General features: G+C 46.4%; 1 protein-coding gene across 1 annotated transcript in view; it reads left to right on the top strand.

The window, feature by feature from the left end:
- The window catches only part of RECQL5 (RecQ protein-like 5), a 36,655-nt gene that overhangs the window by 17,867 nt on the left and 4,858 nt on the right, over window positions 1-13,930 (top strand). The window contains exons 8-11 of the mRNA XM_010082511.1: window positions 10,840-11,067; window positions 12,516-12,615; window positions 13,110-13,146; window positions 13,425-13,452. Of these exons, the coding sequence (XP_010080813.1) occupies window positions 10,840-11,067; window positions 12,516-12,615; window positions 13,110-13,146; window positions 13,425-13,452 (393 nt within the window). The remainder of the gene's footprint in view (window positions 1-10,839; window positions 11,068-12,515; window positions 12,616-13,109; window positions 13,147-13,424; window positions 13,453-13,930) is intronic.

Here is a 13,930-nt window from a genome sequence, read left to right as displayed (position 1 = left end):
CAGCTAGTTCATTAGTGCACATCTGGTTTGGTTACTCAAACAAATGGATGCTTGGAGTTCAGTTTTTCTAAACACACCGAGGACAGCGAGCCCTTGGCTGTTTCTTTGCATGCTGGGCTTAAATACTACAGTGCCAAGTTAAATTACATTTTGTATGTTTATGCAATTCAAAAAGGGTTTTCTTTGTTCTTTTAAATCCAAGCTAAGGAATAAAAATCGGAACCAGCTGCTTTCCTAGGGATGGGGGTGGATGGAAAATCTACATCTACAGAAAGATCTCTGTGCAGCTTAGCAGGGAGGCATAGCTGTGGCCTTTTGACCTGAAAAGGTCACTTTAGAGACTAGGGTTAAATAGTTCTTTCCGGATGATTGCCGTACCCCAAGTGAGCGGCTCCAGAAATGACTGCTTTCTCCTCCGCGCAGTGCTGTGGGATTCTGTGTCAGCAGGTTTTCAGTTTTGTTTCCATTCCAAGAGATGGCGGTGCAGGCAGAGGTGAAGTGATTTGTGTTTTCTGCTCTTGGCTCTAGAAGAAAAACTTAAAAAAAAAAAATTGTTTCTGTCTCTAACATTCTGAAAATGTTTGTTCCCTTTGGGGGTGTTTCTGCCTGCCCAGAAGCTCTCCTAGTAAGGAATCTGCTGTAACCTTTCGTACCATGCTTTGGGCTGCACCAGAAGGGGCAAGTATAAGAGCCGGGCTTCTGAAGTGTGGGTACACAGTGTAAAACTACTGATTAGGATTGTAAACTCCACGGGGATTAGCAGAGTGCCTAGCCTGAAATGATAAGAGCTTGTCGTCTCAGTAATGGACATTCCTCTGCCCGTGGTACCTGATCTGGAGCTAAGTGAAGGAGTTTTTATTCTAAAACTTGCAAGGAATGTTGCTTGTTTACCTTGGTTTGAACTTCTTCAGGGACAAAGTTTGATGGTGGTGGTGCAGTCTCCAGTTTAGCTGTGAGGAAGCAAATGTTTTTCTGCTTGAGTGCACTTCTGACTGCACACTGGTTCCAAGGGCTCTTGCTGCTTCGGGATTTCTGCTTGTGGAGTGTAGCAAAAGGGCGAAGAATAAATCACTTATTAAAAAAAAAATTAAAACTCCCCCAAGAAAGCTAGTTATCTTCATGGACTTTATCTTCCATTCTGCTTGTCAAGTAAAGTCTTTGGCCAGGACTAGTTTTGATGGTGATCTTTTTCCAATTGATTTCAGCACAAACAAGAGCTTACCCTAGAGATTAGCATAAGGGTAAAGGTGTGACTTAAACAAGTTGTCTTACATCTGGGCACATCTGCCTTACCTTCCTCATGTACAACACAACAGTGATGACATTACTTACAAGTTTCAGAGTGGAGCTGTAGGAATTAATTCCTTTTTTTTTATTATACTGTGTTCAAGTAAGCTCCCAGTCACCAACAGCAGTAAAGGCCAGGTGGTGCAGGATACCTGGCTGAAGCAGTAACTGTCATGATTATTACTAAAATGTACAAGTCTTGAGAGATTTGAAACTTAAGGTTGTAGGTCTTAACTGCCAGTATACTTCCTAAGACTGGAGTGCAGTTTTAGAGCCACCCAAGTTGGTACCTCACAGATTCCATGGAGTTTGGAACAAACATAATTGTCTGCTGGTGTTTTTCTCAGTTGGGAATTGTCCTTCCTCAAACCCACATCCACTGAGGATGGGAACCCTCCAGAGCAGAGGAGACCTGGCTGTTAGGGCAGCAAAGCTGATGGAACTCGTTACGGAAGAAATGCTGAATGACCACAGTGCAATGTAGCCTTCATTAATGCTTTGTCAGACTAACGTGATGAACTTTTGCTCCATAGCTGTAGCTAGAGATCCTGTGAAGTGAAAATAGGGTGAAGAGAGGCAAGATGGGAAACTCGCATAATGCTGATGTCTTCTGACAGGCAGTTTGGAAGTTCCTGCTGGCCTGGGGTGGCAGCCTGAAATTCGTGGTTTCAGCTGTTTCCTCTTCTGGCTGTTCTTTAAAAAATAACTCATCTATCTGGTGTTGTCAGTGGGACTCGATGATAATTCTTTCTGCCCTCCTCTGTGTTACAGGGCCTGGCAGGGGAAGGAATAAAACAAATCTTCTAATTTGTGTTCATTTGCTTTTGAGGAAAAAGGCCAAATCTGCCATTTGCCATGAGTTGTTAGCCTTGGTTGAAAAGAGAGAGCACAGGAATAATGCAGGGGGATGCCTGACATCTGCAGGTGTGCTGCTCAGCTGCAAGGATCAGACGATCCTTTAAAACCAGAGCAGCATGTCCTGTGTTTGGGGCTTCTCTAGAGTTGAGATTCCCAGAAGGTGCTGATACTTGTTTTTATTGCAGATTCATCTTGCTGTGCTCACTGAATAAAGCTGTGAAAATTACCATAATAGCACTGAAATGATCTTTCTGAACTGTTTTAATGGACTTAAGCCATACTGAAGCACTCAAAGAATCTGGCTGCCCAGCCCCTTTGAGAATAAAGCCATTAGAAGGCCTCAGCCTACAGAGAGCCTTGGGGAGGGTTTCCTTGTGCTGTGAACTGGCTGTGTGTCGTAGCTTCCAGGCTTCGAGCAGGAAAAAGAGCTTTGGGATGACTGTGTAAGGTGGGATCCCGCATCCCTCTCTGCCTTAAGCTAGCCAAGTTGCTGTAAGTACTTTGGAATTGATATAAATTGATTGGGGGTTTTTGGTCTCTCTTTGGTTTGAGAAGCTGTATCCTATCTGTGTGTCTACACAGGTGCGGGAAAAGTTGAACTGTAGGGAGTGGGTGAGCTTAAATGTCCTGCTGAGGAATGAGACACTTGTTTATTCATAACCCTGGTGGCATTTGAGGAGCCTATTTCAGTGCAAAGAACATGAATTTGAGTTTGTGGTTTAGCCCCGGGACTGGAAGCTGGTAAATGCCGGCAGTCTTCCTGGCCTGCCAGTGATGCTTACTGGTTGTGTGACTTTGGGTAAGTCATCCCATCCCTCTGTTGAGTGATTCCATCTCTGCAAAGTGGCAGAACATGTAACCACCATCAGACGTTTGTTTGATAACTGTTGTGTGTCCAAGTCTCTAACATGCTCTGAAATCTTTAGATAGAAGGACAGTAAGTCCCTGGTTTTGTTGCAGTCAGAAAATGCAATTACCTTTCCTTGCTGACTGCTTGTTACACTTCAGTCACTGAGCCTGTTTAGGATGAAAGTAGATGAAAGCATGGCTTCCACTCTTGGTTGCTCCTTACCCAGCCATGCTCCACAGGGTTTTATTTCTCTTGACATGATCCCAATCCATTGGTTTTACTGTAGCCCCTCTGAGAATCTTTGCTTGCGTGGGTTTGTTGCTGTGGTGATCTAAAAATGGAGGCGAAGCTTTGGAGGGGGGAATTTGTTGGTGGTGCTGTGAAGCTGCCAGTGCAGCCAGTCCCAGTGAAGGCGAGGTGGGTATCCCTGTGCCCATCGCCCATATCAGCAGTGCTTCAGAGACCTTACAAAGCAGGACCTCCTGATGTGCCCAAGCGAGCAGAGTGCCAGGGCAACATTCTCATTGCAGTGTTGTCTTTTTCCCAAGACTGGGGCTGTGGAGAAGCAAATACTTTTTGTGTTGTTCTTACCCAGACAAGTCAAATAAGTTGGCTGAAATTGGACCAGTACAGGGATGGGAAGCCGGTATGGATTGTGGTAGCTTATTTGGTAGGAAATCTTGGAAGGAAACCCCAGCCTCATGGAAGCAGAGTGCTGTGCAGCTGAAGGGGAGGGGATGCTTTTTTATTCTGGTCTAAAACTTCTAAATAAACTCTGACTGTATTTGGCCACATTCTTAAGAACATGAAGGCTTGTCCAGTTGCTAATCCTACCAGCTTTGTTCTTGATTCCTGAAACGTGCTTCTGATTTCATCTGGATAAGGTCTGCAATGCTTCCTGTGCTAGAGCGGTGCTGGGCTGCTAGGTGTTGTTATAGTTCAGATGCATTTTGGCAGAACATGTAATAATTCCTGTACGATTGTTTATTGTTCTAGGTTTATAATGTACTTCTGAGATTCAAAGGGCTATAGAAATGTAGTTGTATTATCAGTGCATGGTTTTCCCTCATCATTGTTAATGCAGTGTTTGCTGCCATGACTGTAGTTGACCAACCATGTGAATTTTAACTATAGTTCACAGACAAGCCTTTTTTTTTTTTTTCTAAAACAGGAGAGAACGGAGCCAAACAGACCTATAATTCATTCCCAAACAGATGAAAATAGTTTCCAGTATCAAGAGAATTCAGCTTTTTAACAGCACACACCCAAACTGGTAAATTGCAGCTCAGTGACATGGGAGAAAAGCTTTGACTTTGTCAGCTGGTCTGGAAAAGAAGGCCACACATTCTTTCAGATTATAAAGCTGCCCTGACTGGGTAGCCATTTGGCTGGAATACCCTGTCATCTCCACCACCCACTATTTGGAGATTGGTTTTGAGGCAGCACTGTAAATATTCCTTCCCTCCCTCCAACCTGCTATTAGATTAATATAAAAAGGTACTGAATTCCCTGCAAGAGCAGTTTCAGCAGCTGAGGCACCCATCGGGGCACTCAGCTGAGAGTCTCTACACCTCTACAGAACATGCTGGTTTTCTCCAGTCCATCCCGCAAACAAGTTCACAAAACCCCATGAGATAATTCCTCACTACTAGTCCCATTTTTAAGAAGTGGGGAAACCAAAGCACAGAGCCATCCAATGAAAGGAAAAGGTCAATTTTAAAAATAAACCTGTAGCTCTTCTACAGGAGAACTTTTTTTAAGATTGCTGATGCTTGAATCTAGCCTGAAAGTCTATTCTAATATTAGCAAAATAACCGTTTCCCATGAAGCTGACAGAGAGGTAGCTGTGTGCCCGTGAAAGCCTTGTAAATAGTTACTTCACATATGTACTGGGATTTATCGGTAGTTTGGTGTTTGAGGCAAGGCAGCGGGGGCCCTCTGAGGGTGTTGGAAACACCTTCATCTTCTTACAGCCACCTCTGTGTCCTGTCCTTGGCTGGTCTCAGACCTGCAGGTCTCAGAAATTACATGCATTTTTGAGTTTTTTGAAATATGCTGGTGTACTCCTAGGAGAGATGCTGGTTGGGCGCAGGAACTCCAAACTGAAGGTTACAACAGCTGCTTCCTCAGAGGAAGCTGGTTTAAACCGTTATCAACTGTGGCTGCGTGGGGTAGTGGTGAGAGCCCGCACGGAGGCGAGGGGTGGATGCTGCTCTCCTCCCCCAGCTCTCAGGCTCCTGCAGTCCGCACCATCCAGCTCCGCTCCCTGCCCCACTGCAGGCCGTGTGGGTCAGGGCTTGGTGTTACAGGCAGGATCTGCTCTACCAAAGTTGGTTTATTTTGCACCTCCACTCCCATAACCGCTTTAGCACTGCAGTCACGCTAAGAGGCCTGTGCACTATGACAGCTGTAACACAAGCCATGTCCTGCTCCTTTTATCCAGACATGAGTTTCATATTGCTTATCCCCCCCCCCCCCCCCCCCTGTCACCCCCGCATATGTACAACACAGCTTTGGCTGGACAAGCCCCCAGCCAACCCATTAAGGTTTTTTTTTTTGTTGAGGAAAACTTGGCATGTTCTCTACCTCCCTCCCTCCCCTGCCCTTCTCCCCTTGCTCCTCCCTCGTTCCTCCCTCCTCCCCACCACCACTTTGTTTTTCCCATATTTTGAGAAATCGTCCTAACTGCAACAAACAACCTACAGAGACCCTTCATTAGCAGGGTGGAAACTTCCCTCCATCCCCTTTGAACCGAGGGCTAGACTGGAGGCATGTGGGTCTTAACTACCAGAGCTTCTCACCCAGGCAGCTCCGATTCAGTGTTTGTACAACACCCAGGTCAGAAAGACCTGCCCACCTTCCATCTTAATGGGAATGGAGAGAGGTGGAAATACCTGATCCTTAACATTCCTCCCTGCAGGCATGGGTAGGATGGGGAAGACATCTTTCTGTGAGAATTGGCTTTCTGCCTCTCTCCGGACCTGTTTGTAAACAGCTGACTGCCCAGGCGCCTGCTGGAAGAGGCAGCGGGTCCCAGCTCCGTGCTAGGAGCTGCAAGAGCTTCCAGAGTACTCAGCTGCAGACGGCAGAGAACGGGGGCTTATATGGTCAGTCTCCTTGCCAGTCCCCTCCCCACATCCAGCAGCAGAGAGGGGAGTACAAGTTGTGGGACACCTCTCTCTGTAAAATCAAGGCTTGCAGTGCGTAATGTAATGTATTTGGGGAATCCTTTTCCTCCTCCTTCCCTACTCGCTGCATGCAGACCTGACAGTCTTGTTACTGTAAGCCACAGACCCTGTGTGTGTGTTCTCTCGGAGCAGTGGTTGCCCATGCTGTTTTGGACAGTAAACCAGCATCTGTGCCTGACACATTAACTGACTTTTTTTTTTTAAACGCTCTTGTTAGAAGCTGTGTAAAATCTTTCCATTTATTTCTATTGAACACAGATGCTTCACTTGTACAGTATGGTAGTTCCCCAACCAGAGTTTGTTTTCTAAGCTCTCTGTTTGCTTCAGGATTTGGGGGATAAAACTTAGCTCCTGCCGGGAGGAGCTCTGGAGAAATGCTGTGGCTGGCACCCACTTGGTTTCACACGCGCTTGCCTGTTTGGGCAGATACTCGCTAGTGGCACACACAGTGCTCGCAGAGGGGAGCACACCAGCTCTCTTGTCCACACAAGTATCAATAGATCAAGCCATCCCCCTGGAGAATGCCCGGTGCTGGACCTGCTTATCAGCTAAGGTCACATTCCGAACAGCAACAGAAAAACCAGCAGCCAGCCTTGCTAATCAGCAGAGAAGTTGCTTACTCCTGCTCTGACTGCCGAAGCAATGCGAGACTGCAGGCTGGATCCCTTTGTTAGCGGTACGGCTGCAGCACGGCTTTCTGCAATCCTGTTAAAAGCTTTTCTCTCACCACCTTTGCTCCCGAGTGTCCCTTGCAAACAAATTCAGGCTAGCAGGCTCTGCTCAATGGCTGATTCTGCAATTCACCGGACAGAGAGAGTTACAAAAGCTCCAGCTACTTGCTCACTAGCTGAATGCGAAGGTGCTACAGTTGACCGAACACCAGCAATAGCTCAGCCTTACCCCAGCCGCGCCACGAACTCCTCTTCTCCTCTTGTTTTTCTTTCTGTCTTCTGAAACTTTCACGTCATCTCTCTTCTCATCCTGGCTTGCGTCTCGCTCCTCGCTCGGCTCCTCTCTGCTCCGCTGCTGACAGCCAGCTGTTGTCTCTGCCTTTTTTTTGTTTTTGGTTGTCCTGGAGATATGAAGTTTCATGTTACATGTGTGCCAGAGAGGGAGGGCGCGCGGCGAGGAGCCACCGCCAGCGGAGCCAGCGGCTGGTGCGAGCTCCCCGGATCACCCCAGTGCCAGCACTTGTTCCTTGTTTCCTCTCTGCATCTCCTCCTAGCAGGGTCTTGCCTTTTTTATCGTTTCATTACAGCTTTTTCTGGAGTAAGACTCGAACTGATTCTCTGCTTGCGATAGTTCGGGGGTGTGTTAAAGCAGTTAACTTTTCTTTATGCTGCCCCGTTTCCTTCCGACTCCCGGGGGAAGGAGCTTTTCTCTTGTGCTCGTTGCAGGGGCCGAGCGAGAAATCCCAAGGTTGGTGCAGCACGGTCTGCCACTGACAGGTGCCGAGTTTGCTCTGTGCCCTTGGCCAAGTCATTTACTCTCTTGATGCCGTGGGTTTTGTTACTTGTGTTCTGGGGACAGCCTCGGAGAGCTGTTGAAGTTCAGATTATATTACGAAGGATACAGTCCTTCAGACAGGTGCAAAATGGTAATTTCTTATCAGCCTCATAATTTTCTCTTCTATTTGATAAAGCGCATTAAAAGGCTTTTTTTTTTTTTTCCAGCAACTGGCATCCACATAACTATTTCATTTCTTGGCTTTATTCCAAGAGTTGCTGTTTGGTTTGTTCTGGGGTTTTTTTTGGGGGGAGAGCTCTTCTGATGAGCCTGTGTACCCTTCTTTGGCTTATATGAGGAATGCTTTTTTCAGGTATATTCTGGGAGAGGCAAAGCTGCTTTTGGGTTATGTGACTTTGCTTCTTTTCTGACTGTCCATCTGCTTCTACTGATTGCAGGAAGGGGGCTCATGTTGTACCTGGTGTACAAAAGTAAGGAGCACTGAAAGGGGCCATGCTGCAGGCAGTCGTGTGGTCAGTTTAGCACCTTCCTGAAATGTATTGTCACAGACAAAAAAATGTTAATAAACTTGATTGTTATTTGCTCTTCATCCTACCCCATGATGGCAAATCAGGGCAGGATGTCTCAGATGAAATAATGATTTTGTTTAGACATTTTAAAGACCAGCGGTCAGCTCCTACATACTCCTGATGAAGGGTGGGGGAGGCAAATAATTACCTGCATATTTAAAAGATTAAATAATTTTAGGATGTGTATAATGATACAAACTGCCATTAATTTATGCAAATCAGCTCTCCATCTCGTGGGCATTAGTCAGGTGCTCGTGTGACTCGGGAAGCTTTCCCACCACATGTTAATGCATAACCAACTGTGTTTCAGGACCTCTCGTGTTCAGTTAAGCATTAATCCAGTGGTTACCCCCGAATCCCTATCGGTAACTCTGGTTTTGGTCTTTTGACTTTAATTAGAGGACTGCAATGTTAGTTCTGCAACTGAATTTCCGTTACGACCCAACTCATGAGCACCATTGGCTAAAGTGGGGTGGTTTGGCCCTGGTTTGGGTGATTCTGCAGAAGATACAGGGAGTTACAGGGGGCTGGGTGGAAAGGGCTTGGCTTTACAGCCTGGTGGCTTAGCAACTAGAACTCCGAATTCCAGTGACTTCAGAGCTGGTCTCTGCTTCTACCAAAGCCCTCCTTTGGGGCATCTCTCGTGTGCATTAAGGGACAGAGGTGTGTGTGGGTGTCCCTCCCCAGCGCGAGCCTGGTGAGCATGCTGCAGAAGTGAGGAGGGGGCTCGACCATTACTGCATGCCTCGGTTAACTCTAATACAGACCAGCGCGCGTGAGAGAAAGAGATGTGGACTAATGAGAATGCCTGCCTGTTTTCTTTTGGGGAAACAAAAAGCTGGCTTGCAGCTTGCTGACATTTCTGTAGTCACGTTGCAGTGGCAGGACAGGCAGCGCCAGTAGTTCTTTTGGAACGTCAGGACAAGGGGATCAAATGTGTTGTCCCCATCCCAGTCCCCCCACCCTTCCCCAGCGTGTGAAAGGAGCTCTTTGAGTGCAGGACGCGAGTGAGTCAGTGCGGCTCTGCAGGGGGGTATAAAGCCAGCTTTGTAGCAGCCCGCTCTAGGCTTTCAGTGCCCCAGACCGTGCAGTGCAACGTCACCCTGCTGCAGCCCTCCTTACCTGAGCAGCACCAGGTCCTTTGCGCTTCGGCACACACGGCTCATTCCTCTGGCGACAGTAGTCTGTAACCTGCTGCTTTGCTGCTCCACTTGCTCTTCTGCTTGGTGAATTAACCTCCCCGGCCGTGGGAATGAGTGAGCCAGCCGCAGCTGTAGACCCTCGCAGGGTTTGTCCGTGATGCTTTGGTAGACAAACAGTTATTTTCCTTCAAGACATACACGCACGCAAGAAGCAAACTGCAGTTGTGAGATATCTCTCTGGCAAGTTCAGACATGCTTTAAAGGGTTTATAATAAGAACATCTCACTCTCTTACTCTCCCCTCTGTGACCCGCTTTTTGCAGTTGAAGGTGGTAAGCCAACTAGGGCACTCCTTGGTGGAGAAGAAAAATCTCTACTTTGTTCTTCCTTGCAGTAAAATAATCCTCTTCTAAAATAACTCTTCTTTCTGCTTGGCTGTAGGATTTGATTTCTAAATGCCTGATGAAGTAAGTGTTTCTGTCTATCAGCATTTTGAGCGAGAGACCATTGGCCGCCTCTGCTGTGAAACCCAAGTTTTAAAAAGCTCTTCTAAATTCTGGCCACTTTCTTTAAAAAAAAAGAAAAAAGAGTAACCACCTGGTTCTTCTTTCCCTCGCGAAATCAGTGTCTTTACTGGTTTAAGTTAGGGAGTGTTTTAGAAGAGAAATTACTTCCTGCCTGTATTGCTAATGAGGATATCTCTGTCACCAAACTTTTTTTTACATGTCCAAAAGCACTCATGTCTGCCAGAAATCTTTTGGAGATTCCTGGAAGAATCTAATCATCTTCACATGGCTGGTTTGCTAAGGCTGGTGGAACTGGTTGTGCAATACTGTATGAGCAAATGGACTGGTTTTCGTGGATGCAGGACTTGAACTTTGGCTGCTGATCTGAAGCTTGTGTTAGCAGAGCGAGTCCCAGGCTCTGTTATCTGAATAGTGCTCCCTTGTGACCTCAGGCTGGACTCTGTTTCTGTGACTTCATTTACATTTCTGTTTCTTCAAATGTAGATTTGTTCACCTTCAAACCACAAACAATAAAATCAGAAGCTCTCCCCTGTGAAACATAGAGACATACTCTGAACGCTGAGGTGTAAGGACCAACAGGACCTCTTGGCGTATTTATCCTAGAGCCGTTCTGGTTGGACATGGAATGTATTTGGCCAACGATGCAGAATTAATAAGTGCATCTTTCATCCACTGTGCCTCTTGCAGATCTCAAAGATCTGAAGGCATTTAGCTGAAGAGATGGACACCACTGTTTGTTTTACGTGTGGGGAAATGGAGGCAGAGATCTTTAAGCAGGGTGCCAGTAACAGAACCCCAGATCTGCTCCAGGGCTCAATCCCTGTGACTCCTGCTGGAACAGACACTCTCTGCAAAAAAAGACTCAGGTCTAGCAAAAGACACCTTGAATTTGGAGGGTGGCGTTCTTGTCAATAAAAATAATTACCAGGTCATTTTCCCTCTTGTTTTCTAGATGTCGCCACGCTGCCATAGCAAAGTACTTTGGCGATGTCACCCCGCCGTGTAACAAGTGCTGTGATTACTGCAGGAACCCGGGGGCAGTGAAGAGACAGCTGGAGTCACTGGAGCGCTGTAGCAACAGCTGGAGCAAAACCTGCATTGGGCCCACGGGTTCCTCCTGGGATAGCTATGACCCAGAGCTGTATGAAGGCGGGAGGAGAGGCTGCAGAGGTTTTAGCAGGTCTGTACTTGGTAACTCAAACTCAGCTATCGGAGAGAAGAGAGCATCTCCCAGCTGCAGGCCCAGCCACTCCTATTTTCAGCACATGTTTCTGTGTGGTGGTATTTTCCTGTAACTTCCTGGCAGCAGGGGCTGGAATTTAATTTTCCACACACTTTGGCAGCCTTGATCACATTCATGTACCAGAGAGCCAAAAGCTGTTTTGACTGACTTAAGAATTGCCCTGCAGAATGTAACTGGTTCAAGAAACGAGCCTGAATTTTTTTTTGAAAGCAGTAAGTGGGCTCAGCGCGTTCACAGTCACAAGGATCGAAATGTTTGAGACCAATGTGACAGCAAAGTATGACATGATCCAGAGTTCATTCCTGACTTAGTAAAGCTGTCTGTGGGCCAGCAGGCTCGGGGGCCACTGACAGCATCATCTTCTTCTGCAGATTGCTAAATTTTAGTGTTTCCCTATCAAGCTGATAGAAAAAGGAAGATGTGCCGTGGGAAACATAATTAATTCTGTAAAATGCTTGGCAGTGTGGAGACGACAACTTCTCGTCCTCCTTGTTCTCTGGCTGAGTTGCAGCGAGTGTGCAACTCTGCCAGGATGCAGGTTTTGCTGCCTGTGAAGCTCTGCCAGGGTACGCAGCGCTGTCGGCTGGCCTAGCCCTCTGCTTTACCTTAAACAACTTGAGACTGGTGCCTTTGTTCTCCAGGCAAGTCCAGCTGAGGCGGAGGAAGCTGGTGTACTTGTGACCTAAGCCCGTGTTTGATCGCAGGACCTGAGAAGACCCGATCAATGCCGTTGTACAACACACTGTTTGCCACTTGATTTATTGAGCCTCTCCATGACTTGGTTGTAGCTTTGCCGTGGAGGCTGTAATGGACAACAGCCCTAAAGCTGTGATTTGTGATACCTGTAAGTTTGGGCTGTGACAGCTGTGGAAGGCAGTAAACTCTTGGGCTACCTCTGGCAAGAATCAGCTGCTGTATTTCAGTGTATTACTGATGGGGATTTAATGTAATACAACAGTCTGTGAACAGCTGAGGCTGAGGAATGGCTGCTTTGCCCTTTCTGCCGTCTCTGCTCCAAGGGCAGCAGTGTCTGACAGATGGGGCACATGGCACAAGGCAGTGACTCCTCAACCCCATGGGAGAAGCTGGCAGAGCTGCTGAAATGGAACCCTCCGTTCTCAGAGCACTAGTTACATGCTACTAGTTCACACTACTGCTTACTAGTTCATGGGATTAGCAAATTCTGTGATTTTTGGAGGGCACTCACTACTGTCCAGGTTGAGGGAAGACAGCGAAGCTAAGAGCTAAGGCTTGCTCAGAAAGCACGTGAAATGCATCATCTTTTTTAAATACTGGGGTTGCCTAGGCTTCCCAAAGCCTGTCCCCCAGTTAGATTTCTGCAGCTACAGAAATGTTTATTCTTCTATTTTCCTTGCCTTATCCAGTTACGATGAAGAAAGCAGTGGGAATGGCGATGAAGCCAGTGAAGAGAGTCGGAAACAGGAGTGGAACAACTTCTACAAAAAGCAGATGAGTCTGCGCAAAGTGAGTTGTAAGAGATTCACAGATTGTTTGCTGTGAGCTTGCCTTACAAACATAAAGGCTTCCTGGCACTAATGCAAATGAATTATTGCATCTTTCTGTTGCTTTTTCTGTTTTTTATTTTTTGTACCTCTGCTTTTGCTGTGTTCTCCATATTCTGGATCAGTCCTATAATATGAAGAAATGCAGCTTATTCACGTGCTGATTTCTCTGCAGCGCTAATCAAGAGGATCCTGTTGTCTTTCATACCTCTGAGATTAGTAAAAACAGATTTCCCCATTCAGCTTCTCTTGCATATTCCTACAGCAAAGGTCAACTTTTGGCTTTGATTTTCATCCTTTGTCTCCTTTCTCCCATTTTGGTGCCTTTTCAGTACCTTTGTAATTACAGCATTAGTTTTCCCTGGAGCAGGGCTATAAAATGTGTCTTTTGTGCTTCTAGACCTGCATATGTGTTGCAGGAATGGAAATGTTTGACTGATCTTTGTTTTCTTCTAGGGCAAAGAACCAGAAAAGGAAGATTTTGTTCCTCCAAGTAAATATCTTCTTTGATTTATAGTGGGTTTTCTTTGGGAGAAGAAAGTCTTGTATTTTGCAGCTGTGTGTAATTTATACAGCATCAACCCTGGAGGTATCGGTCCCTAAGCACAGAGGTTAAGCTTTTGGCCGTGAAAACTTGGCTGGAGGAGATGGATCAGAGCTTAGCTTTGGTTGAGGTGAAGATATGGAATGCATCTTTCTGAAAAACTTTTCCAAATAAGCAAGAGAGAAGGAAAACTCTGTCTAACCTGACTTTGTAGGCTATTTCTGCAGTGGTTATGCAGCAGTATCCAATTGGGCTGTAAGGAAACTGCTGAAAAACTGCCATTTGTAACTGTGCTGCTTGGGGTCCTGTCTAGCAACACAGTTCTTACACTATTGTAAAAAAGTACCTGGTTGTTCATGTTACTGTATTTGGTCTCTTTATTTTTGGTTGGTATTGTGGGGAACAGAAAAGAGTTGTGTTTCTTAAGAGCTGGAATTCCTTGAAGGGTTTCCTGAGATGGGGAGGTTTTGGAAAGCTGTTAGTCATAAACTAGCAAAGTAGGTGTTCTCATCCAGAGCGAAAAATCTCGCTTCACCTTCTGCCTACTCTTTTGGAGTTTGTAACTTCTGCAGGTGACAATGGTGACTGTAGCGGTCCTTGGGGTGACTGTGCAGGGCAGAGCATGCCAAGCAGTACTGGACAGGCACCCTCCCAGTGACAGCTGAAATGTTCTCCATCAGCCCCAGCCCTGCTATGACGCCTTTTCCAAATGTCTCTTCTGTGGTAGGTGCAG

The sequence above is a fragment of the Pterocles gutturalis genome, unplaced genomic scaffold (genome assembly GCF_000699245.1).
Source record: "Pterocles gutturalis isolate BGI_N339 unplaced genomic scaffold, ASM69924v1 scaffold37524, whole genome shotgun sequence".
In the NCBI taxonomy this organism is placed as follows: Eukaryota; Metazoa; Chordata; class Aves; order Pterocliformes; family Pteroclidae; genus Pterocles; species Pterocles gutturalis.
The sequence above is the reverse complement of the archived record's forward strand: the minus strand, read 5'-3'. Positions and strand labels throughout refer to the sequence as shown.